Genomic DNA, 26,938 nt, shown 5'->3' on the forward strand with positions numbered 1-26,938 from the left:
AGAAACAACAACAAAAAACAGCATATTCTTTTTGGGTTTCTAAGTACTGCACGGCAACTGCTGTCGGTGTAAATATACAGTCTGACATTTTCATGCTAGTGGGTGTAGTCCGCATAACGGGACGAGCCTAGCCGAGACTGTGAAGTTTCGCTTGTTGGTAATTAACTAAATTTACCGACATATTTCAGAAAGTCGTTGAAAAGGGGCTAATAAAACCGTGTTTTCTGAGAGTTTGTTCGGTTTAATGCAGACAGGCGGGTTTAAATGTACGTTTGAGACGCCAACGGCACGAGCACGAGGACATCCGCTAGTCGCGCATCAAAGTTGGAGAGAAGCTCATCTTTTTTTTTTTTTAAGAGAAAGGAAAACTCACCGGGGCTCGACGTGTCTACCTCAAAATTCAATGGAACAAACTGAGCTGTAACTGAGCTGTTAGTTCCTGCTATTAAGTCTCTCACACTCAATCACCTACAGACATGAGAAAAGCGTTTAAGTCTAAACAACCGTAAGGCGATTTGGGGCGTCCGCGTCAATGTTCACGGGATGAAATACCACAGGTTCCGGTTAAAACTTACAAAATAAAAGCCTAATTCGGAAAGATCTGAAGAGGGAAGCAGGATACCTTTAAACATTTCGGGTTCTAAAGGTTTTCACCATGAATATGAATATGATTTTTCATATAGTAAACAGGAATGCCACATCAAAGCTGAATACTAATGTTCTGAGCTCAAATTGGAAGTTGAAACATGCTACTTTGTAAATTCTCTTTATTTTGAAGGACAATTCCAACATTTCCGACCAAGTCTTGGGCTCTTACAAAACTTTTATCTATTGGGATGTTCAATATGGCTGTCAGGCAAGGGAGGGATGCAACATCTGATATGATACTTGCGGTTAAATACATGGAGGGTGGATTTAACTAGCGCAAAAGTGCGTTGATAGCTTCCCCAGAAATTAACACATAAAGTATTTTTAGGAAGGACAATAATTATGTTTAATTTTTTGCATTTAAGAGTAGGCCTGAACTGAGTTGAGCGCCCCCCTCTGGAAATATGAGTCCACGCTCAAAGTGTGGGGGATTTTGCTAAAAAAACACCAACGATATTCCCGGACTTAATCCTCATATTTCTATTCTAATAACTATAAAACATTTCTGTTGTTTTTTTTATATGGTTAAATTGTATTTTTATCTTTTAAAATGGTCGAAAATATTAGTTGTCAAACTTTAAGTATGACACTTTTATTCTCAGAATTGTGGAAAAATCAAGCCGATAGTTTGTTTATGGCTCTCTAGTGGCATCTGCAGGTTTTACGGTGTAAATGACAGAAAACATTTTCTGAGACATGTTGCCTTTATTCAACAAACACAATTACAGTTGAAGTTTTTACACTGTTAGTTTATTGAGAAAATGTAACAAATGTGAAACTGGATTTTTAGCCTTCGAGTCAATTTTAAAATACTTACAAGTCAGATGTTACCACAGGATGCAGTGAAGAGGAGAGGAGGTGACGCCCCCTTCATAATTAAAGCATCCTGGTTTGTTGTGGCTGCTCAGAAAATCTACCAGTAAACAAACATTTAAGTAACATCATGGCAAGACAAAAACAACTCATGCAGAAAACTAAGAATTAAAAAAAACTTCATGCATAATAGTTAGCTGAACATAGTTCAGATTATCGGATGTGTCATAAGCACAATGCCACGAAGAGGCATTACTTTGGGCCCACGCTCAGTCGCCACACTGACACACAGTGCCAGGAAGCTGGAGGGAAGGCGCTTCTTCAATAAACACAAATAATTCTCTCTCAGTATTATTGTACAGTTAAACAGATATTTGTACAATGTGTCACCGTGGTCTATGAAGCAAGCTCATAACAAGGCTCACTCAAGCTACCCTCCTTGGTAGCCATTTTGAACTTCAAATGGGGGTTTGAATTTTTTCTAATTTAAAAGATTTGCGTTTTCAAGTCATATAATCTCCTGTATTTTTTTTTCTAAGTGCTTTTTTGCAATTACATGGCAAAACATTGTCAGAGTGGAAACAAATCTGAATAAAATTTTATCAAAACCATGCTCAATGCTTTATAGTATTTTCATAAGCAATTTTCACAAATATATTAAAAACTGCTCATTAATTTACTTAAATCATTTTGACTATATATAAATACCATGCGTCCCATTGGGATTAAGAAAACGACATCATTAACTTGTATGCCCCAAATAAATGGTCAAACCAAATAAAGTTTGTAAATAAATATAGGGTATGTATGTGTGATGAAAATAATGCTATTTGGGCGTTAGAGAAATTCAAAATGGCCACAGGGATAGCATCTAAATTGTACGTTAGTCATGAATGAACTCTACTGAATTCATGACTTGGGAGAAATTGTTTTACATTCTTCCATTACAACTTGTGTTACTTAAATAAAAACGCAAATAAACGGAGAATGGAGATTTAAAAACGTAGTGATCCCAACCTTACAGTAAAATCAGGCTGTCATTCACTAAATGTTCCTTTAATGGTTATTTACAGCAGCTTCCACTGTTATTGCCCACCCTGCTATTGATGTGTATAAAGACCCACTATGTCAAATAGATATGTGAAAATTTACTTTTTCCTCATTTATTGCGATTGTGTAAATGTAAAATTGGTTTCTACTTACACATCTTTACCAACGTAGCCAATAACAAAACCCAAAGAAAACAAGTAATGGAGTTGATACCTTGACATAGTAGGTCTGCAACTATGTTTCAAAAAAATATATTGAAATGAATTGTCGCAGAGCTATTTTTAAGAATAAAAGTAGGAAAATTGCGATTAAAACAGAACGGTTGTCATTTCGCATTACATCAACAAGTCCTTGTACTGTATATAATGTCAGCGACTTAGTTCATGATACAATTTGTATCAAACAGGGTTTTTCTCCATCTAGCGTGAATTCAGCTGGGATCTGCTCCAGGCGACAGCAGACTTTACTGTCCCCGAAAGCAAAGTGAAGGAAACGGTTAAATATATTTACACTTGCTGTCGACGATGAGCCTGAACTGAAGCAGATAACCAGAGTTGACCCAGAAGTCTTACAGAGAGAGAGAGAATGAGAGAGATGTCCTTACTAAAACTAAGGTACACAGGACAGGGTCACCCATCTCTACGGCTTACAACTCTGACCAAAAAGACTGCCGTCTCAATAAGACGACATTTTGAACACCCCTTTTTTTTGTTTTAAACAATCATGGAATAAAACCCCCAGCAAACAACACAACACACACACACAAAAAGATTGATTCAGGAAACAGACAAAGTACCAGAGAATGAACTGTAGCATAAAGATCATTAATCTGTAAATACATCGTTTTTAAGTGTTTTTAAACTAATTTCCAAGCACACCGCACATGTGAACTTTAACCCAAATAACTGCATTTCTGCAGGTTTCTCTAAACGGCCTTATCCAGTCAAAGCTAACTCTTATTGACAACATGAGGCGTATATGATATAAAAGTTCTTTGAAGTACAAAGTGTTAAGTAACTGAATTATCAAATGTTAGCCAAGTGTCCTGTAGCTTAACTTCATCATAATTAAATACAGACAAAAGAAAAGTCTGAATACTCTGTAGGAAAGGCCAGCAGTTTTGGATATAAAGCTGGAAATGTGTTTTAGCATCCTAGAAAAACATTAAAACAGTATTTTGTGTTCGCAAGAGTACAATACATCTGTGTATTGTTTAATAATTGATGTCAGCATCTTCCAGGTATTTCTTATTGTAAAATATGCTCTTTGGAGCTTTACGTCAAGTTATGATGTTATTCCCTCATCAAAAACATTCCTGGAGAGCTGATTTGATTCTTTCATGCATGTTTGATTAAATTAAAACTTTTTAAAGTCATTTGTGACACCCATATAGAGCATTTTTATAATTACTAGATGCCTGAAATTATATAATACTGCCCCTTTAAGACTGCACCTACATTGCTTAGGGAGGGGATTCTTTAGTAGCCACTTTGAGCTTTCTCTGCCAAGATGGCAGCAGCCAGCTGCTGGGGGTCTGTGACATGGAGGCTCCTCGCCATCACACGCCTCACCAGCTCCGAAGGGAAGATGTTGCAAAGGTCAATGTACACCTTCTCCCTCATGTCTTCGTAGCGGCTGTGCACGGGGGACTCCGGGTGCTGCGGCCCGTACGGAGGAGGAGGGTGTGAGGGAAGAGCGAGATGAGCGCTGTGACGGGGGTAAGGAGGGTGGGAAGAGAGGGCTGGTGGCGGCGGGTGGCCTAGGTAACGTGTCGGGGATGGGTGCAGAGCTGGGTGAGAGACGAGCTGTAGCCCTCTTGAGGCCACGGTGCAGGGTGCCAGGATGACTGATGCGTATCTGGCAGACTCTGGTAGGCTGACGGCTCGAACCGCGACGGTGGGAGTGACGGCTGTCTGTAATAAGTCTCCCAGCTGGGCAGCGTTTTCGGTCGATGGTGGTGGTGAGACGCAGAGAGATGCTCGTACAGATGCGAGTCGGATACGCTTTCGCTGCGAGTGGGGGCCAGGCAGCGGCCAATGGGAGATCCAGGGGCTTGACGGTTGGACTGAGGCAGAGAGTGGTAATCGCCAGGGCAGCTGGAGCGGGCAGCTAGCGGCTGGTGTTGGAGGTGAGGAGGCAGAGGGTAAAGGGGTCGCTTAGGGGGTCCCTCTGGTGGAGGCTGCTCATGAACACAGCTCTGCCCACACGCAGCATTCAGATGGTAGGGATGAACAGCTGGATTAGAGGTGTGGTTGTGTTGGATTGCTGGGTAATCTGCCGCATGCAGACTGCACAGCTCGTGGTTAGAAGTGATGTGATGAGGGTACAGGCGGCCAGCGGGGTTGGGGAAATGAACGCTTTCTTCTAATAAAGATTCTGGGGGGCATCCAGGACAGGAACGGTCACTGTACGAGTCACTGCTACCACAACTGATGCTGCTTTCACTCCCACATTCAGAACCCGCGGAGCCCATGGAGCCGTGCCGCAGCTCCGGATCGTTGGGGTAGCGGCAGTCCGGGCTTCGCCGGGAGGAGAGGCTCAGGCCAGAGTAGGCCCGTTTACAGAGTAGTAGCTTAAGTCTGGAGTCACAGTGAGGGTAGAGATCATGGCTGGGGGCCGGTAGATGTGTCCCTGATCTGGGCTGTTGGTCTTGCAACAGACTAAAGCCAGGTGACAGTCCTGCCAGGGCTGAGGACACAGCTAAACCTCCGCTACAGCTGATGCTGCTAGTAGAACTGCTACTGCTGCTCCCACCTATGTTGCTCTTCTGGCTTTCTAGTCTGCTTTTCACCAGTAGCTTCTCCTCAGCGTCACTGTACGACAGAGCTCGGATGCTGGGATCCGATTGCCTTTTTGGGGCACCGTTTTTTGCCTCGATGGTGCCAGCTGGCACACTGTGGCTCTTCACCAGTCCAGCATCCCCTGGTTCTTGGAGGGGACGCAGCTCTTGGCACTGGCACGCAACTCATCGGCCACGGCGCGCTGAGGCTGAGCTCCTCTCTCAGGGTGGTAGTACTTGCACTTGACCATACGTGCACTTTTTTCCTAAAACAAAGAGTCGGGGAGAGAGGGAATGAGGAGCAGTGTGTTTTCAGCAGATAAATCTACAATAACAAACCAATAACTCATTCATTTGGTTCAGGTAAACACCTTAAATATGGAGGACAGCAGTCCTTCAAGACCAACTTTAGACACCACTGCTGTAAGCGGATTGTATTTGGACACAGTAAATACTTTTTCCTGTTGTTTTCTCACCATATGGACAGGGTTGTTTCTTCTGCTCAGGCAGGATTGGCCTTTTCCTCAAGAAGTTGTCCAGGCTGGGACCGTGACGTCCCAGAGGGTCATCTGGAGGCATAAATCTGAAACAAAGGATTCATTTAAAGGCTGGTAGTCCTTCTTCTACCTGAGGTTCTTATTTAAGGCGCAAGACACGCCTCCTCTTTGCTCATGACTTTCTAAACTGAAACTAAAGACCTACATGTCGCTATTTTTTGCAGAAAAATCCTTACTTGTCATTGACAAAGGAATACATGAGGAGCCGCTCGTCTATGAACTTCTTCCACTCAGGCTTTTCATTAGCCAGGTCTCTGTAGTTGTCATTGGAGACGATGATGCCATCTGACTCATAAGCTAGCTTGACGATGAAGCGATCGTCATAACAGACCACGCGCCGGCCTTGGACACGCCGTGAGGGGGTGAAGACCAGGATTTTTTCTTTCTCGAGGCGCCGCAGGATCTCCTGATCTGAGAAAGTGGAAAGATTCAGGTGACGGACGTAACAGAGAGAAGGAACTGCACTGCTTTAAGAAAATATTTTTGTTTTCACTTACCTGTTATGGGAGCATCAGGGCGGGACTGCTCTTTCCTCCAAGCAGGCACAAAAACCGTGATTTCCTGATGGCCGCGCTCCACAAACCACTCTACAGCCAGCTGGATGCCCTGACAGGAGAAAACCTCCTTGTTTCCATGACTGGGGAGCATAACAAAGATATGTATTTATATGTATTATAAATGTTACATTTGCGTTCTTAGACTATAGTGGCCTGTTTCACTTAAGCTTCCTGATCCTGATTCCATTCAGTCAAACTTCACAATAATCAGGGTTTTTCCCAGTGTATTATACGTCTGTTGGGCCACATTTAACTGGGCACACCTGGCCACAGCGTTCCTTCTCACCTCATGGCCACGTTGCTGCCGTCCACCACGATCGGTCGCAGGTTGTCCTGGTCACAGACAGACTCCGGGGGCAGTGGAGAGTCCGATCTTTGCCCGTCTAGCACGTCAGGGCAGCCGCAAGAAGAGGATGATGAAGACGATGAGGTAGAGGTCAATATTCCCGCTGGCTGCTCGCTGTCAGGTTTGGTGCCCAGTTTGACCAATTCGCCCAGTATGTCGTTGATGAGGGTGTCGGGTCCGAGCTTGGACAGCACCTGGTGCACAGTCTCTTCAGAGTAACCCAGCTTCAAGGCGAACTCCAGCTTCGCCTGATAGTTCTTCCCCGCCAGCTTGGGCTCTGGTGCCGGTGTGGGGGATTCGGTTGGAGGCTCGGCCGGTTCCTGCTCCGGTTCTCCTGAGGGATCCGACGGAGGCTCCGGAGGCCCCTCTGTGCCCAGATCTACACATGGTGTGCGGCACAGCGGCTGGTGGGTGTTTTTACTGGAAGTGTAGCTGACTTCTCCTCCGTCTGAGTCTGCCGTGGCTGTCGGCGCCGCCTTGCACTCGCCATCAGACCCACCGCTCTCCTCCGGAGGGGAACCAGCAGCGGCGGTGGTGGTGAAGCTCTCCGCCTGCTCCTCCATAGCAAGGGGTCCGTAAAGGCCGCCAGCCTGCCGGTCGGCCCCTGCTACGTGGAGATACTCCAGGTCCGGCGCCAGGTCGAGGACTGCTCCCGCCTCCACATGGTCCTTCTGGCCCATGGATCCGTCACAGACATCCAGCACACCGGGCCGAGCAGCGCTCCTTCACAAAGCTCCACTCATCTGAGCCTGACGGGGGAGACGAAGAGGAGTTAATCATTTTAAGCAATATTTTTCTAGCATTCATAGACATACTGCATGCTATCGTTTACATCCACATGTGCACAATGCTGGAAGGCTAAAGGAGTATTCTTTTACTTATCATATGATATTATCCTGCAACATATAGCTGCCAGAAACTGCTTTTGAAAAATAATCTTACTAAATTCTCTTTATGTTTCTGTACGTTTACAATGTAATCTAATCTTTGGTTCTGGCTGCGTGCCGCACACAAAGAAGCAAAGGGGCCCCCTCACTGTAATTAATGAATTAATGGACTCCCCCAAACCCCCAAGAAGCTGACCTCAGTATGTTTTAAACAGCGCTGTGCCACAGCATATTAATCTACAGAGCAACGCGGGATGAACCACTTTATCTGAAAACAAGACATCCAGCCGTTAAACCCCCCACCCCATTCAGTCACCTTATAATTAAGGTCCATATGTTCCCTCCCACCCCGAGGTGCTACAAATATCTAGCAAAACCTGCATATTAACACCTCAAAATAAACTCCCTGACTGTATTTATCTTTAATGGCAAAGCTATTCAGAGAAGCAACAATTTGGCCATTTTAGCTCAAAAGTCTCACCTTTTCCAGCAACTGCTGCTGAAAAAGTTCCTCCTGAAAGAGGAAATTATTTTTCATCTGCTTTCATGTCAGGCTGACACATTTTAAGAGGCTCAACTTAATTTTTCTATTGTGTGAAAACATGTTGGGTTTTCCTCAAAATGTGCAAAGACTGCTGTGTATAATTAGTAAGAGAATAACTTAAGATTCCAGCAGATAATTTGAATTACCTGCATATAATTATGCAAACTGTCATACAAAACCAGTGTTTGGATCAGAGTCGCTGTGACACAGAGTGCTACGGAGCAGCAAATAGCATCTAAAACAACTCTAAAGAAACTTGCATGATAAAATCCTGTTTCTGAACATTGTAATATTTTGGCATATTCATAAGCATTAAAGTTGTAATTTAAGAGTTTTGACTCGATGAAAAGCACTCAGAGGTGATATTCTGCCGCAACAGAATGAAGTCAAGTGGAAACAAGTTTGAGAATGAATGAAAGACAGTCGATTTTTCTCCTTGACGTCCATTTAAGCCTGAAAACGTATGAATGTCCAGCGACGAGCACAAAGAGACGGCTGATTAGGAGAAACCTTACAAAGGAAATATTTGCAATTAAACTAAAATAAAAAATATGCCAGTGTTTTGTGCAGATGAGGCGGAAGTCTGGATTTTTCCTGAGTCAAACATGATATGGACAAAGCAGACGAGGGGAGGGGAGGCGACTCGGAGCTGCGGGGAAGGAGGGGGCGCAGGGTGGGGTGGAGAGCATTTATGAAACAGGAGCTGCCGAGCACTGTTGCTAAGCTACAGCTGCTGAAAGCATGCCAAGATAGCAGCGTTCACCGGCTACCCGAGCAGAAAAAAAAAAAAAAAGTCTATATGGGGGACGAGCTGGGCTTAAGTGTGCCTCACTGACAACAATAGAGCTGCAGCGGCGATTAGGATCGAGGCCTTGGCATTTACCAGTGTGGGCGCGATGATGCCCCAGAGCAAACGAACAAGATCTACCTCACAAGGTGACTCATGCTCATACAAAGAGTGAGGCCACATTTTATTTTGAAGGATGCTCTTCTCTCAGGTCCAACAACAAGCATCACATCAGCTGAACCCGAGGATACGAGCAGTTGAATCAACAATCCTGCTGCTGATAAGCAAACTGAGTAAATATGCCGCAAAACAGGAGAGCTGCTAATTTTGTATCAGCAGAGTTCATGGATGAAGACACACACACACACACACAACAAATCAAATCCAAACTACTGAAGGTGCAAAATGGACAATAAAGACTGATGAATCTCAGTTCCAGAAAATCCAAAACATCAACATTCATCAATAACGCTTCTTATTTGGATTTTTTCAGTGTCGGATTTTCAAGTCGTCCAGCTTTCAGTGCAACATGAAGCGTGAAACGAGGCCCCCTCTCTTAACCGGCGGGCGAATTTCAAACGTTGCAGGCTGTGATGGAGCCGCTGATGAATATGTAACAAACTCCTTACAGCGAGAGCCTGCAGGGGAGGGGAGGGATGGCTTAAAAAGGCGGTTTTTCGTTTGACGGCGCATGGCTGCATGGCCAGCCGCCACCGTGCAAAAGTTAGCGTAGAAAAAATCGGACGGGGGGAGCAGAGCGTGTGTGTACTTTATTCAGTCTAATTCATTAAAAGAAATCTTGAGAAATACAAATTGAGCTGCAGGTACTTGTTTCAGCTTCTGATCTTTGGAATTTAGCAACATGTGGGGGAGGGGTCAATCTGAGTCTACCAGAAAACTTGCAGCTTAAAGTTTAGATCTCTTATTAGATCTTGTCTCGTTTGATAAAACATTGCAGCTTTCTGTCATGTGAAACATACAAGACACCTATTATAATCTGCACCCAAACACATTTCATCAATCCTGAGTTAATAGTAATAATAATCCTGAGTGGAATAATCAGGACACACTTCTAATTGAAATAGCTAAAGTCACACAGCAGCATTAGGATTAGGTTAGGATATGATGACTCAGCATTTTGAAGGATGTTTCTCATGTTTGAACCTCGGACGTTGAGCTTATGAGAGGAAAAACATGAATCAGGCGTTTTCTCTGTCTGGAAAATAGTCTACAAACTGGAGGAAACTTGAAAACATCTTCCAGCAGGTTCACCCTAAAGCCAGGCGGTCAGAGGCTTCAGTGCACATCCTGTCAACAAATCTTAAATGCCACAGTTTTTCTATTATTGTCAAATTGTTTGTATTTTATCATTTTAAATGTTTAATTTTTTAATTTCTTTGTGTGCTGCCTTTCTTGACCTGTCTTCACCTTTGTGTTCTTGCATAATATTACCTGAAAAAGGTCTCATAATAGCATTATTTATCGAAATAACTTCTGGGACAAGTTATCATCCGGGTTTAAATTTGTTTTCCTGACCGGTCTATTAGATCAGAAAAGGTTGAATCTCTCATGCACATATCTTGACTGTGTTGCAAACGTCTCCGATGTCAGCGGTCTGTTCGGTTGAGGAGAATAATTGTGTGATTGTCAGCAGAAAGGTGGAGGGTTCAGATCACTCACCAGAGCCAGACAGACCTGGGCGGTCTCATTCCCACATATTTAAATCCTCGCTGAGCAGATGATGAGGGCAAACGCTGCAGGTGAAGCGGACACAAATCGGGAGCCAAAGTTGCTCCATCCAAGCACCTTCTGGAGCGAGACGAACGGCGTCCTCCAGCAGTGCCGGTTGGACAATGAGCGGCCGGACAGATGGAGCAACAATGCCCGCCGTCGCCTGGTTTGAAGTGGGAGCTTCTTCACCAATCAGAGAGCTGCAGGTTTACGCCGAGACATGAGGAGGGGGAGGGGAGTGGGGCTGGGCAGATGCCTGCTTCCCTAAGGCACGCGTACTCTCCAACACACACACTCCTGGCCCAAGCCTGAAAGGGGGGTTTCCCCTGTGTGGCCGATGAATCAAGGAGGGGAGGGCCGGCCAACAATAGAGCCACACAAAGGGAGGCTGGGAGGGCAGCTGCAGCGTGGGGAACACCTGGCTACGGAGCGCCACAGTCACTCTTCTCTCTTTTGTTTCAGGCTGGGGGTGGTGCTGCTGCTGGGGGGCAGAGAGACAGGCTGAACCGCCCGGCCCGGCCTTTAAGGATGGGCCGGCTGAGCTTAAGCAAGAGAGAAAGTCGAAGTTGGGGAGTTCAAGAAGTTTATGTCCCTCTTCTGCATTGTCGTGGCACACTTCAGCCAGATGATGACTGGGAAACGCAAATCTTTCCTCCTTTGTCTCCATGACGCCCAGCGAGCCTCTGGCTCATCGTAAACATGGCAGCATCATGGAGCAAAAGCAAGAAAACGCAGTTCGAATAGAAGCCAACACACTGAAATAATGTTTAATTTAGTAATTGATTATTCTATTGATTATTCTGACAATAAGCTGGACAAAACATTGACACATTCTGCAGATTTTTTATGTAACCACATTTTTTTCATACAGTATTAGAAATAGAAAACAAGCATATTATTGTCCAAGATATAATGGCAGCATTCCTTTTTGTGAATTTGAACCAACTGAGGCCAAAACTGACAATATTTAGGGCAATATTGTCCCATTGTCCTGACAATGTTGACAATGGTTTTGTCTGTAAATAAATGCAACAGATAAATGTTGCATTTATCTTAAATGCAACATGCATATACCTTTTGTTCAGTTTGGGCTTAAGGACTGCTCTGAATAAGTTGTATTTTTCACCAAAACCCCTTCTGTTGAATCTGTATAGTCCATAATTAATCAATGACTAAATTAGTTGATTGTTTCAATAATCAATTCATCACGAATAATTACTTCAGCCTAACTTTATATCCCCTTTGCATCAAATTTCTAGATCTAAGCTTTTGATTTCAACAGAGAGAATTTAAGGAAGGATTGATGAGTGAAATGATGCAACCACAGATTATCGATTATCGATTGGATGTTCTGCTCTGAGGGTCATATGCAGAAACTGTTGGACCAGGAAATTTACCCCAACTTCTTCACTTTTCCTTATGAAAACGGAGCAGAGCTGAAGTTTCCACATGCATTGTTGACGTAAACAGTCACAGATGTGCAGCTTAAATATCCACTTCTGCAGAAACCGCATGGACAAAACGAGCAAACAAGACAGAAGGTAGCTTACTGAGAGCATAATCACCACACTAAGGTGTAATTAAAATACGTGCATTTCTTTTAAAGGGAATGACAACACCCTGTCCTCCTCCTCAACAATCTGCTCCACTATCCATGCTTAAGACGTAGGGGAGGAGAGGCGTGCGCGTCCACCGCAGAAACCCAACGCCGTCACGACCTCCCTCCCGGCCTCCACCCGCACCAACACGCAGCTCCTCCGGCTCGTGAGTCCGCTCAGCTCGCCGCCAGACTCGGCCACTTACCCGTCAGGGACGCCGCTACACCAGCTCGGGGCGAAAACGAGCAACGCCTTCCATCCTGGGCCGGAGACGGACGCAACAAAACATCCGGCCGGGGCTGCAGCGTGACCCAACCAACCTCCGTCGAGCTGACGCAGCGACAAAGTAATTTCCGGTTTGGAGTTTCACAATAAAATCCAACCGCTTCGTTTTGTTACAAAAACGAGGCAAAAGCTGACATTAAGCTTTTTTTGATTGTTTCTTTATCATACATCAGTTTAAATATCTGAAATACGTTTACTAAGATTAAACACTTAGGTCTCAATTTTCAGATAAAAAACTAAACGGGAAGCTATGACAGCTAGTGTAAAAAGGCCTTCTTGAGAGGTGCAATAGCCTCCTCTAGTGGCTACACTGAAAAACTACAAGTGATATTTTTATTATGGCGAGCCTTCAATCTAAAAATAGTTTCATAACGTACCAGCCCTAAAGCCACTCATCAGGCAGATTAAACAGGTCCACTCAAGACTTTATTAGTTATTCATCCTTCACAGAAAGGAATTTTATCTTCAGCACAATATAGAAACCGATTTTAAGTCAGCAAACCCTTAATAGTGATTTAAAAGAGTAATAGTTCCACCAGATTATTTAATTTTTAATCAAGAGATTTTTCTTGTAACTGAAGTAATCTACAAGTACTTTTGATCAATATTCAAGAAGTACTTATTTAAAACAAGCTCCTATATCTTCCTAAAGTTAATTGCAATAAAAACTACATAAAAAAAATTCTCTACAAATTAGCAATTTTTGCACCAACCTAGACATTTACAGATTTTTTACAAAACAATGACAACTCTGTAAATCACTTCTGATTTTATTCAATGGAGGAAAAAAAAAAGACTTTCAGTAAAACACAGTAATCCCCATAGCACACACAGAGAGGACATAAATTAGAGGCACGGCTGAGTGACGTTTAAGGGAAAACGTGTCACCTGGGTAGTGGAAAACATCTTCTGCCACACAGCCAGCAGCCTACTGTGCACTGCGAAGGATGCAGAGGAATCAAGTGAAATGACACTGTGGACTTATTGAGCAGAAGTTGATTATCCCTGCACAGAAACGTCTAAATGATAATACAAAGAGGGTTACAAAATACAAAACATGGGGTGGGGTGTCTAGCCTAAAAATAAACCATAAATATTCATACTGACACACACTGGTTTAAAAGCAAAAAAAAAAAAAAAGCAAAACAAAAGGAAAAACTTCTTCTTCTGTAAACATTTTGAACGTAAGGTGTGCATTACAATTTAAAAACCACTGCAGAGATGTCAGAAACAAAGACTAAGTAAAAAAAAAGATCTGAAGTGGTTCTGTAACACTGCTGTAAGAACAAGTGATTTTATCAACCCAAGCCTACAAAAAAAAGAAGAAAAAAAAAGCACCTAATATTGATCCCATCACCCTCAGACGCACCTGAAGGCACCGTCTGACAGCAAAGACTGCTAGGAAGTCGTGTTGTCTGAATGAAAGCACAGACGCATTTTAACTGTGGAAAGGGCAGCGAGGTGAAATGAAAAATGGGCTTCAGATATGAAAAGTAAAACGTTTGTTTGGTTTGGATGCCTTTTGATCTGGACATGATTATGTAAACAACCAAGCGTCATTAAAAAGAGGTCCAAGATTAGGTGACGTGGCTGGTTTTACGAGATCCAGCAGTACACAACATCCAAATGTCTCCAGGGTTTAGCTCCAATTTAAAAATCGACGGGAACCCTTCCAAGGCAACCGTAAAGCTACAGACGAAGCCAGAACGGGTAAATGTCCCGATTGTGCAGAGAGACGACGAGCCGATTCTTATTCCCTTTTTCCAGCCCGTCCTCCTGCTAATCCTGCATGCTAATTCACAGTTTAACCCTAGCCCTACTTGGAACTAATATAAACAGAAATAAAAAATAGGATCAATGTCACATTTCTGGATGTGTTTACTTTGTGTTTTTATATTTCCAGTAGAAAACAAACCAAAACCTGACGACAGCAGAGTCAAACCAAACACTTCGTGAGAAAGTTAGAGCCCTAAAAATATTACAGATTGAGGATAAATAGTGTGGATTTTTCCTTTACAGCTCATCTGATGTGTCCTGCTTTGTTGCCGTTTATTTATATGCAGCAAGTCACATAGAAAATATACAGTGTATTTAAAAAAAAACAATAAAAACTGGGTGTAATTTTGCGTCATGACGTCACCAACAGGGATACTGTCAAACATAACTTACAGCACAATTAGGCAAAGTGGTAAAAGTGACTGGAAAACCTGCACGAGTCTGTAGTTGGTATGTACAATCTGCTGATCCTGTACCCTGTGTTTAACAGATAAATCAAAGGTCCCTATTAGGAGTTTTCACTTTAAGGCGAACAAAGTGAAGCACCGGTCAGAGGGGAGGACTGGAGTTGTTCAGAAACATGCTTGACAGGGAGGTCAACAGCTACACAAGTTCTGGCACATCAAGTTTTGTTTTTCCAAACAGCCAAAGCTGCCTTTTGTCGACCCCTCTGGACAATTTGTTAATTACATACAAGTTTTACCGTGACACAAAAGAAATCGATTACCATTGTTCCCTCAGTGGAGATGGAGGAAAGCGCAGGGCAGCGAGGCGACTACAGACCTAAAGGTGACAACCTAACGCCTCCATTCGTTCCTGCAGTCCAAACTGCGGTTGGTTTTGCCTGACGGGTGAGAGGGCGCTCCTCTGGGTCAGGCTCAGGACGGTTTGTCGTCGGCTCGTCGCTGCGTGGGCGAGGTCGTCTCGTTGGCTACCAGCTCATGAGGGAGGAGCGTCCCAGGGTCATAAAATACACCTGGCTGGCGCCGCCTTGACGCACGGAGGCGAAAAAGACCTAAAGAAACAACAACAAAAAATAAATGAACAAAAGATATAGATGCCAAAAAGTAAAACCATCACGAAAGAAGTGCTCCTATTTTATTCTGACCTTGTCGTTCCTCTCGCAAAGAAATTTAAGTCTCTGGGCTCTTTTGTGCATAAAGACGCCATCCAGGTGTCCCGTCTCCACCGAGCGGATCTCGATAGCCTTCTCCCCCAGCCCATTATCTGGTTTGACCTAATGTAGGCTGCAGCAGAACAAGGAGCATGTCACCTTCATGAGCTGATGATAAATTTGTTAGTTTCTGTTTGGGAACGCCTCCTCACCCACTGATGTTGGCATTTCTCCCCACTGCAGCACCACGTCCTTGGTGATGCGTCCGTAGGTGTTGACATAGACGCCCTCGTCCTCGTAGCACACCAGCAGCTCGATGCCATCCGTGTTGGGGAGGATGATGATGGCGTGGCACTGAATGTTGGTCTGGATCTGGAGAAACAGGAAATGAGGCGGTAAAGAGCAGAAAACGACGCCGTGGCTTCACGGTCTGGGCCTGAACGCTTACATGCGTGGGCAGGTAGATGTCGTAGACGGCGCCGGAATCCACATCGACGGCGTGGAAGCCTGAGCAGGAGCCGTAGATGACCTTTAACCTCTGGCCCTCCTCCACAGTCAAGTCGACCAGCAGAGGCTTGTGCACGAGGTCGCCGAAAGACTAAAGACCAGCCAGGCGTGGGTTAGATTCAGAGAGGAAATGGATGTTTTCAGAATCAGGTTGTGATGTGACAAAATGTGAAAGTTTCGGCTAGAAAATTGAATCCGTCATCCTCCTTACTTTGAATGCCATGAATTTATGGTAGGGTTTGGGAGCCCAGGCGTACACTTCCACAGAGTTCTTCAAGGCCAACACCAAGAACTTAATCCTCTCATATTTCACTACAATGTTCAGAAAAAAAAGAACAAATTTCAGGTAATTGTCTAATATCAAACTTTTCAAAGAATTTCTGGTTCAGAAATTTTTAAGATAGCCTTTAAGATCTTAAGATTTCAATCAATATCATTTATTAATCAAATTTAAACAAATGACAAAACATACCGACTTTGTAGTGGACGCAGCCCTCAAGGTCGCCCACATTCACCCAGCCCTGTTTCTTCTCCACTTCAGGGTCATTGTGCAAAATCTTGTTCCTGAGCCACGACAGGTAGTACACTCGCAGCTTGTTCTTTTTACCTGCAACGACCCAAAGCAGAACCATAGAACCGGGTTCGCAAAGAAAGCACACCGATTCTGGATTTGGAAATCCATCAGAGATTTGTGCAGTCCTCACCTGATATGGTGACCAGAACGTTGAGTCCCTCCAAGACGTCCATCTGTTGGATGCGACGCCGGTTAATCAGTGGGTAGACTTTCCCCTGACCACTTCGGTCCAGTAGCATCAGCCCACTTTCTGTCCCGACCAGCAGGTTCACTCCTGAAACAGACAACAAATCAACCAACCTGTCCAGGTCAAAGTCAACCGCCTCCCATTTCGGGATTTTTTATTGAATTTTAACGCCTACCCCAGAGTGCTGCACACAGGATCTCAGAGTTGAACCTCTTCTTGTACTTGCGGATCTCTGGAGTGTCGCTTGGTGGGCGCGTGTTGACAGGGTTGACGTTGACCACCGATCCTTTACGGGACGGGTCGGACCTCAGCGGGTCAGCGAGCCGACCTTCTTGACCAAATCCAGCTGGAGGAGGCAGACAGAAGCAGTTCTGGTTGGACTTTTGTTTTTAAATATACAACACTCTCAATCTAAACAAACTTCCTGTGATTAGGGGCTAATATGTGCAAAAGGCTTAAATTTTTATTTTTTTTAAAAACCCAGACTTTGGAGATGCTTAATCTGACATTAAAATATTTTATCAAACATTTCTTGCCATTTTAAGACTTCTAGATGTCTTGAACTGTACATAACAATATGGAGGACATTTTCCAAATATTCATCCAATATTTAGAATAATAGAGTCAAATCCAAATAATTATACACAGTCTGTTTCAATATTTCACAACATGGCCGCCTTACCCATGTTGTTAAGGGAGCTGCCGCTGGATGGAGATATCTGAAGAAGACGAGGGTCAATGAAGGGTGTGAACGATGAAGAGGACTTGTGTTTGGACATGGAGTTGTTCTCCGACTGGGACTGGAAGAGATTTGACATTAAGAAAGAAACAAGAGTTATAAATAGGAGAGCAGCTCTGAACTGGTTAGACGAAGCTTGAAGAAGAGATTTGAAAACCTTGTCTGAAATGAAATCGCACTAAACTTTTCCTGTTTTTAGTCAGTCATTACATTTAGCAAATCTTAAATACTGAGCGTCGGAATAGTGACATTTTTTAACATTAAAATTTCATCAAACTTAAAATTGCAGCAGGAAAAATATCTGGGTGAATTTGTCAATTTTAATCTTACTATTTATGCTGATTTATACATTTTGCACACAAAAGAAAAGTCTACCATGTTCCATTGATGTTGTGTTTTTGTGTGGGTTTTCTAGAAGCAGATGAAAGCGGCTAAATTGTGTCATTACGTTTGACATTTAGCAAACTGAAATAATTCTGTTGATTCTACCTAAAACAGGAAAAGTTTAGTCAGATTTAAAGTCAGATGGCAAGAACAACAAAGTTGTTTTTTCTTTTTACACACCATCAATAAATTCTTACAAAACCACTTCAAGCTGAACTTTATCGACACAAACGGGCAGTAAAACATGTTGAAACACGTGCAAAATGTTAGTTTTTCAGAGACAGGCAAGAGAAGAAACATTTTAAATGAACAATAAGAACTGAGCTTAAGGAAATGAAAGTCTTTCCAGGCGCAGGCCGCTGTGATTTGTTAGAGGAAAAACAAAGATTTCTTTAATCACAAGAGATGCAAGTCATTGCAGTCAGAATCATCTCGCCGTCGTTAATCCAAAGATCCGGTTTAGTTTCCGCCACATTCCGCTAGCTGGAGGCGCCGATGTTAGCGGCCAGTTTGGTGCAGTGGATTTGTGGAGCAGGAAAGAAGAAAAACGCAGGCGCTCAGGGATTAAAACCAGGTGTCAGTCGAGTCAGACGGAGGCAAAAGTGAAGCCAGGAGGATGCAGATGGGAACCGAACCAACAGCCAAGGACTGAACAGTCGGTATAGACAGGACCAGATGTGTTCATGGTAGCTGGGAATTATTTCGTTTTACCAGGCCTGGGCGATAACGTTGAAAACAAAACTTTTTTTCTTACCAGATTTGATTTTAATTTTTTTTTTCTTGCTTTATTTCTAAAAAAGATATGACAAATAGCAGAAAGTGACTTATATTTCAACCAGCCTTTCTGTGAGCTGTACACAAGAGTTTAAGGGCGACTCTAGGAGAACTTTGGTTTAATTGTGAGAATATGATCATAACATTAGCAAAATTCAGACACAATTTTACCAGAAGAATGTCATAAAAGTTGTTTTAATGAGTAAAAAGCTTGAATAATTAAAATTACTACTTCACTCGACTTTATTCTGTAAATATTAAGACTCTATTCTTGTAACATTATAACTATGTTCTCTATAAAAAAATGTTTTGTCATAGAGTTGACCTGAATTCAAAGTTCAAACAGAAACTCCTCTCAAATAAGATGGCTGCCCCAAGTGTGCTGACATCACTCAACTATTGAAACCCAAAAATTAAATCTTGAAAAACAAATAATTTAATTAACTGATGAAAAACTGATCCATCCCCCAGTCCTAGCTGAACACAACCTGTCCACATCTGAGCCTGTTTATTCCCAAACCGTCCCTTCCTTGTTTGTTTGCCTCTGTGGTGTGAGGGCGACATACCTCTATGGCAGTGAGCTCGTCCAGGGGAATCTGGGAGCACGTTCCAGGACTGGCCTGGCTAGAGGATGACTGGAAGGAGGAAGAGGAGGAGGAGGGAAACATGGACATGGAGATGGAGGAAAGGATGGCTGTAGAAGAGGAAGGGGAGTGATGGCTCTGCTGGATAAGGTCTGGCAGGTGGTGAATGCGGCCCGGAAAGCCGTTTTTCTCCGGGGCGCCCTGACTGGGGCCAGAGCCGGGCGAGGAAGAGGAGGAAGATGAGAGACTGACCGACCGCTTTGTGTCAGCTGTGCTCTGGAAGCAAGAACAGGCACACTTGGGCTCGAGCAAGCAGGTGGAGAGGAAGAGGAGCTGCGGGTTTCAGGGCTTTGCAGCTTTTTGTCCAGACGCAAAAGTATTCACACCCCCTCAGAGTTTTTACATAGTTTATATCAGATGAGCAAAAAGTTGAGCATCATTGTAAAGAAGAACGAAAGATGTTTTTTGTAATAATTTACAATAGGAATAAAACTATACATTAAAAATCACTCTGTGATTGATTAGTAAAATGTACTGAATTGTGTTGCAGTTTTGCATTTATTATTTGCAGTGATTGTATTTATTGACTAAATTTGTGTCGTTCTTTTGTTTAACCTTTGTTTTTAGCAAGACAACAGATGAAAAACAGTGTTTTGGATAATTCTGGCACATTTTCTGAAGCGTTAAGCCGAACCAAGTTGATGGTAATATTACACATATGTGTAACCAATTGAGATGCTGAAAATTCCAGCTTCATAATCTCTATTCAGCTCAAATTAGTTAGTTTTTTTTTTTTTTGGATGAAATGTGGCAAAACATGAAAAAGTTCCAAGGGTGTGAATACTTGAGCAAATTATTGCTTAATCCAGTCATTTATCTTTGAAGAGCAACACCACCGGGTGTAAACGCAAGCTGCATTTTAACAACAAGATCAGTGAAGGTGGAACCTCACAACACAATCAACATGCAGCAAAACAAAGCAGAGAGGAGAATGAACAATATGGAGCCTGGGCAGAGGAAATGAAAACTGGATTTCTCTCAAATGAAAACATTTTTTGCTACAGTAAGGAAGGTTTTCTACCTGTCTGATGACCAGGGTGCCGTCTTTGGAGGGAGTGGAGGCTTGTTCGCTCTCCAGGTCTTCCACCAGCATGGTCTTAGCTGAATCTGTCTCTCCATTGCTCAGCCTCCTGCAGGGGGTCAAAGGAGGGTTTGGACCAGTTAGCTCAGTTAGGGTTTTCCGAGCTTCCTGACTTTCTCCAGACTCAACTTTCCAGTTTTCAGTCCTTCATGTTCATTTTAAATATCTGAAATACTAAAGTTTGCTTTGAATTTGTGATGGATATCTGCAGTTTTTCAATATGCAACCTGGAGAAAACTGGCAAGTATACAAGAAAGCAAACCAGAAAATCAACCAGAAAGCAAGCAAGAAAGAATGAATGAAAGCAGACAAGGAAAAGAAATATGGAAGGAAAAAAGAAGGAAGTAAGGACACCACCAGAGAAAATAATGAAGGCTTGAGTGATGAAAGAAGAAAGGAAAAACAAGAAAGGAAAGAGTCAAGAAGGCAGGAGACAAGTAAAGAATGCAAGGGCACAGATGAGGAAGGAAGGTTAGAAGGACAGAAGGACATTGGAACAAGACATGCAATAAAAAGGAAGTAAATTAGGGAGAGAAGAGTGAAGAATTGACAAAGAAAAGTCGCAATGAAGGAACAAAGGAAGAAAGCGAGGGAATAAAGGAAGGACTAGAAGAGAGACAAAAGCATAAGGAAGAATGAAGGAAGGACTCAGGGATGGAAGTACAGAGGAAAGGAAAAAAAGGCACCAGTTAGGAAGGAAGAAAAGATTGAAGGACATAAGAAAGGGCTCAAAGAAGGAAGATGCCAGTTCAAACCTAGATATAAAAATCTTCCATGTATTTATTTTTCGGACGCTAACATTTCCTTTTATTGAAACACTTTGACTCACCCCGTCCTGGAGTCCTCCGGTCCTGAGGTGGACTCCTCTCCCGCCTCCTGGTCCACCTCCTCATCCTCCTCATCCGTGGTGCCAGAGTCGTCGCTTGATGAGGAGTAGTCGGTCACTTTGTGAGGAGGCCGCACGTCGTCCACCGCACGCAGCTCCTTGGCCAAAGCAGTCAGGTCCTACCAGGACAGATTGAAGACTCCTCATTTGAACAGCATTAAAACATCTGAAGCTAAAGCCACAACAATTTCTACAAGTTGGCAGAGATCTAATCAGGTGAGTTTACTGCATTTCTAAGTTCAAACAGGCTGTTTAGAGACAAACTCGTACCTGGAGTCAGTAAAAATGTCACCAGGATGCATTCAGACTGTCTTAGGACCATTTAATCAGGAATCTCATGATGCGTTTTTATAAGGTCAGCCACAAGCAGGAAAAGGGAGGGAACATTTCCCCAACATGCTCGACAGAACAAACTGCAATCTGATCCGCCAACAAGCCCAGGTGAGATTAGGAGCCGCAGGAGTGTGTCTGCATTCAAATGCAGATTCAGGAAGCTGCAGCTGAGGGTTAAGCCGATTTGTGTTGATGGTGAGCGGTGAACAGGAGGCAAGCATGAGAGACGCTGCTGCATCCTCATCATCATCATTCACATTTACTAGTGCCATGCAGGGAGAGGAGTGAAGGTGCAGTCATAATGGGTTCCTACACATTGTTCATGGAAATATGTTGAACTTTCCCAAACTTTGATTTCCGGAGCTCCCAGTTCTTTGAGATCATTTTAAAATTTAAAATAAGCTCACTGTGAAATACGGCCAACATTTCTACACTCGACAGAATCCGACAAAACAAAGACTGGAGGGAAATAAGGTCTTAACAAAGGAAGGAAGGAAGAATTAAAAAAGAAGGGAAGGAAAGAGAACAAAGGACAAGAAAACAGAAGGAAGGATGTAGGACACAAGGAAGGAAACGGCAAGAGGAAGGACATACAGAAGGAAAGGAGAAGGAACAATGGCATCTAACAAAATGGGAAAAGAAATAAAGTCTGTAAAACCACATGTTTTGATTTTTTCCATATTTACCCCAAACTCAAAAACCCAGGTAGAAGATCTAAGCTTTTCCAAAGTGTGTAGGAACCCCACGCATAACAAGGATGTGACAACGCAAAAGCATGAGCGACGCTTACCATGTCACCCTGGGTTAGAAAATTAAGAGTGGCAGAAAACAAAGGAGGGCAAGAGAAAAATAAAAACAGGTTCCAGCTGCTCCCCATCAAGAATGCAATCAGGGTTTTGATTTTCCTGTCAGTTTTGATCAACTTCTGGACGTCTATGCAGTAAAAACCAGGCTGAGGAAACACTGACTTGTAAAATCTGCATATCTAGACCTGGAAAATTATATTAATTCTACACTTTCCAGAGTTTTTCTTACAGATTAGACTCCATTTTCGAAAGCACTATGTTATCTGATATTTCTTTTTATTGGAAAAAGACAATCAATAGGATAAAAAAAAACAGTTTTTTGATCTATCTAAATATAAATATTGCTTAATTTTTCACCTTTTTATCTTTCACATGAGGAATAAAGTTGGAAAATTGACACGTTTTTTATTTTTATTGAGATTGAGAACTTACGGCTGGTCGAGTCGGCCTGGAGGAGTTCTTCTCTTCTTGTTTTTTTGGGATATTTTCCGGACGCTGCAAAGGCGAGCCTTCAGATTTAGACGAAGCTTCATAAAAACAAAACAGCATCAGTGAGAAGAAACGCAACATGGACAGAGGCTGTTTTTAATCTTCTAGCAATCACAGTTTGCTAGTAAAGTATGTGACATGTGTACAGTACCAGGTGACTCACAACGTGGCCTGAAACGGTCACCCGGACTGGCCTGGGAGCTGGCGTTGGACCCCGAGGAGCTGCCGCTGCTGGGCCGAGACTGCAGCTTCTCCACTCTGTCCCACAGGGGGCGCTGCTCCACATTACTGCCACACAAAAATTCAAAGGCACAACCTGAAGCAAACCGTCTAGAATAAATTTATGTGTTCCTGTTGCTGTGCAGTGTAATTCTGTGTCATGGTACAGTTCTGTTTGACAAATCAGGTGAGTTATGGTGACATGACATGATGACTCATTATTAGTCACCCTCTGGTTATTACGAATGGCTCACAGCACCTTGCAAAACTATTAACCTTTGAAACTTTTCAGCTTATCAGTTAACAATAACTTCACAAATACAATAAACTTTATTGTATTTTGAGATTTTAAGTCATAAACAGACATTTTTTAACATGAACATATAATACTTCCAAGCACTTTAAAAAGTAGTAGAAAAGGTCTGACTTTTTCTGTTTTCTGAGTTTAGCCATAAAAGCAAAAGAAATAAAAAGAAACCCAGACTTCAAAATCCAATATGGCTGCCAGATTTTTTAACTGTTCAAACCTCAGAAAAACACCACAAGTTCCTGCTTCTTTGTTTGCTTCTTTTCTGAGGCGTTAACAGTAGATTTAGACAGAAACATTTTTCTTAGTCTGATTGTATTAGCTCAGGTCACGGAGGAAAAATAAAACCTTCAATGTGGAAAATAAATAACTTCTGCATTTTTTGTACATTTTAAATCAGTCTGAAATTTTTTGATAATTGGTCACAGTTGGATAAATTAAATTTGTCTGTCACTGACCTGCCAACGCTCCGCTGGTTGGGCTGAGACGGCAGCGGGGACTCTCTGCGAGACAGCACAGGAGACCTGGATGTTGTCCTCACTGGTACCTGTCAGAGACAGCCAAAGGGTTTTCCGATAAATATTTTATTTTGCTTCTGTTGTCACAAATTAGTCACAATTTGAAAGTACCTTTTTTTACATTTATTCAGATTTGATTTTACCAGAGGTGGGTAGAGAATCCAAACATAGGAAGTAAAAGTCAAAAAATAGATGCCCAGGAAATTACTGGAGTAAAAAAGTATTTGGAAAAAGGTTTTGGTTGTTTTAAGGACCAAAACGAGAATAATTAATTTAAACAACAACAAAATAAAATCGCCAAAGAAAATTAAAATTAGTTTCTTTCAGTATAAAACTTAGGAAATATTAACAAAATCAGCAGCAGTGTATTTGTGTAGAAATTACATTGCAATAAAACTACTCTTAAAAGTATACCTATTCAAAAAAGTTACTCGAGGAAATGTAAGTAGTTACTCCCCTACTCTGGATTTTACGTTGAAGACACTTTTCCAACAGCATTGCACATCTGAACCAGAAAAAGACTTGAGAGTATGAAAATAAAAATAAAATGAGAAGAAAACCAACCCGTTCACTATGACGTAACGAGCAACACATGAGCCCTTTAAGACATCTGAATCATAAAGTCCTTTGTAGTGACTGGGTTTTGTTACGTCAATTCTAATGCATTTTATGAGTTTCCTCTGCTGTGACTAAAACAGGATTAAACAAACAAAGGCAGACGGAAAGAGTGAAGGACGATGTGAGAGGAGGAGGCTGACAGTGAGGGCAGGAGGGGAGTGGGACAAGAGTGGCCCTCGCCAGCTCCTTACCTTTGGAGGAACCTCCTCGCCGCTGGTCTGGCGTTCGAGCCGGGTCTGGGCCTGGGGGTGGTGGAGGGGAGGTTGGGGTTGGGGGTCGGGGCGTACAGGCAATGGGTGGTGGTGATGGTGAGGGTCCTGGGAGCGCAGGTGAAGCTGTGCAAAGCTAGAGCTCACGCCGCCAGACTCGCTGAAGGACTGGGAACGAGAGACCACGGGCGGAGGAGAGGGGGCCGCACTGTTGCTGCTCTTTAGAGCGGCCAGGTGGGACCACTGGACCTTTTAGGGAATGAGGAAGAGGAGGGGAAGCGAAACAAGCAGACAACACAGTGAGACACGAGGGGAAGATGCGTGAGGTTTAGCACCTACATGTGCTTTGATAGACATGCAGACAGCAGACACAGAACAACACAAAACAATGCGTCCCTCATTTAAATAACATTTCATTGTTGCATTTCTTTTGCTCAAATTTATTCTTGTTTCCGTCCAGTCCCATTAATAAACCTTCAAGTTTGGTTCAGTTGCATACAACATCATTAAGTTGTCAACACTTCTCAAAAGATTTCCAAGCAGAAAAACTCTAATTATTCCAATTAAACCTCAATTACAAGAGCGTGGAGGAGAGGAGGAAGAGGAGGAGGGAGATACCTGAGGCTCCATGGGTCGGTGCATGGCGGAGGCCTCCAAAGCCGAGCCGCCGTTGGAGTAAGGTTCAGAGGAGCGGGGGGGCAGAGGGGGCTGCTTGGAAGGAGGGGCGGACTGAGGGGAGCCCTGAATGTTTTTACGGAAACGCTCATCAGCCTGAAGACGACAAACATGGGATGAAGGCTTGGGGATATTTTAATGGATGAACCAAATCTTGACAGAAAAAGAAAAAAATAACTAGTAGAAACGAACTACAGCTGAAAGTGACAACAATTGCCACCAAAGTTGTATATTTACATAAAATGTAGTTCCCATCTCCTTGTCTTCATTTGTAATAAAGGCAACTGGTGAGAAAGATAAACATGCTGGAAACTCAGAAGTCGACGCATTTGAACCGCAAAAACACAAAATCACTGGAAGATTGTTTTCCTTTTAATATGGGAAAAATGTCTTGTTTTAATCAACATTAAGAAAGTATTTACTTAAAATAAACTTGCTGAAGATTTACTTGTATATTTGATTTATCTTATTTCAAGTGTACCAAGATATTTGCAAACCATAAATACGTTGTAAGATTTTGTGTTTTTGCAGCGTGCAAACAGATACACATCTGTAAATACAAAAGGCCAGCATGAAGAAAGTCGACGGTTAAAGACAGACGAGGGGCTCCTTGCAGACGGGACAGGCTCTGCATGTTAGTTCAGGCCTCAGTCGTCTGCATGCATCTGGCACTTTGGTTACACACTGACAGCCTTTCAGGCAAAGTTCAGAGGTAGAAACTTTCATCCAAACCTACACATTTCTTTACCACTTCCACATACAATAAAAAAAAATAAAAAATATTAAGGAAACTATTTGTGTGTGTCAGATAGTGCCTCTATAATTATAGTGTAAGGCAAGCAAGTGGAAGCTGAAAAGAGCAGGCAGCAGGGCAGAGAGAGCCAGGGAGGAGGTTCACCTCTCTGATTGGCTGAGGGGGATGAGCGGCAGCCTCCAAACTTTCTGCCTGGGGAGCTTTAGAGTCAGTGGGGGTTTCAGTGTCAGGGGGGCTGCTCTCATCACTCCCATCTTGCTCTGCTTGGTGGGACTCAGTGCCGTCTCCGGGGACAACCAGAGAGGCATTAGTGGACTCAGAAGCAGCGGCGTCAAGGCCCTCGGCTTTAGGGGACGGGGTGTGGGCTCCGTCGGGGGGCAGAGTGGAGGTCTGTGGGGGTTTGCTAAGGTCTAGTGGGGGATTTGTCTTGTCACCAGGCTGCGGTTTGGATTCATGCTGCAGCGACAGCAGGTAGGCCTGCTCCTGCTGCAAGCGCTTATGAAGGCGCTCTGCCTTGCGCTGCTCCTCCAGCTCGCGCCACTTGAACTCCTGTTGCAGAGCGCGGTGGTGGAAACACATGAGCTACTGCCATTTTGTTTGATTCAGCCTTTATTGCAGAACAGATACATGACACAAACTAAAAGAAATACAAAATCACAAGGTGTCTTCCATGGAAACCTGAAATTAGGCCGTCAGTATAAAATGTAGTGCTTCTTAATGCATCCGCACTCCTTGAACTTTGCCACTTTTTGCCCTATGAAT

At 43.2% G+C, this 26,938-nt stretch overlaps 1 protein-coding gene and 1 pseudogene across 1 annotated transcript; both read right to left on the reverse strand.

Moving 5' to 3' along the window:
• Nucleotides 1–1,376: 1,376 nt before the first annotated feature.
• Nucleotides 1,377–12,663, reverse strand: LOC129379078 (probable ribonuclease ZC3H12C). The gene is given in 9 exon segments (XM_055059657.1): nucleotides 1,377–4,310; nucleotides 4,313–5,436; nucleotides 5,439–5,536; nucleotides 5,538–5,556; nucleotides 5,767–5,873; nucleotides 6,024–6,258; nucleotides 6,345–6,484; nucleotides 6,691–7,499; nucleotides 12,503–12,663. Coding segments are annotated over 8 exon segments (2,784 nt in total). The 5' UTR covers nucleotides 7,431–7,499; nucleotides 12,503–12,663; the 3' UTR covers nucleotides 1,377–3,989.
• Nucleotides 12,664–13,336: 673 nt separating this feature from the next.
• LOC129379028 (mitogen-activated protein kinase kinase kinase kinase 4-like) overlaps nucleotides 13,337–26,938 on the reverse strand; it is a 32,450-nt pseudogene continuing 18,848 nt past the window's right edge.

This window comes from Poeciliopsis prolifica, unplaced genomic scaffold, assembly GCF_027474105.1.
Source record: "Poeciliopsis prolifica strain line A6 unplaced genomic scaffold, Auburn_PproV2 SCAFFOLD055, whole genome shotgun sequence".
Taxonomy (NCBI): domain Eukaryota; kingdom Metazoa; phylum Chordata; class Actinopteri; order Cyprinodontiformes; family Poeciliidae; genus Poeciliopsis; species Poeciliopsis prolifica.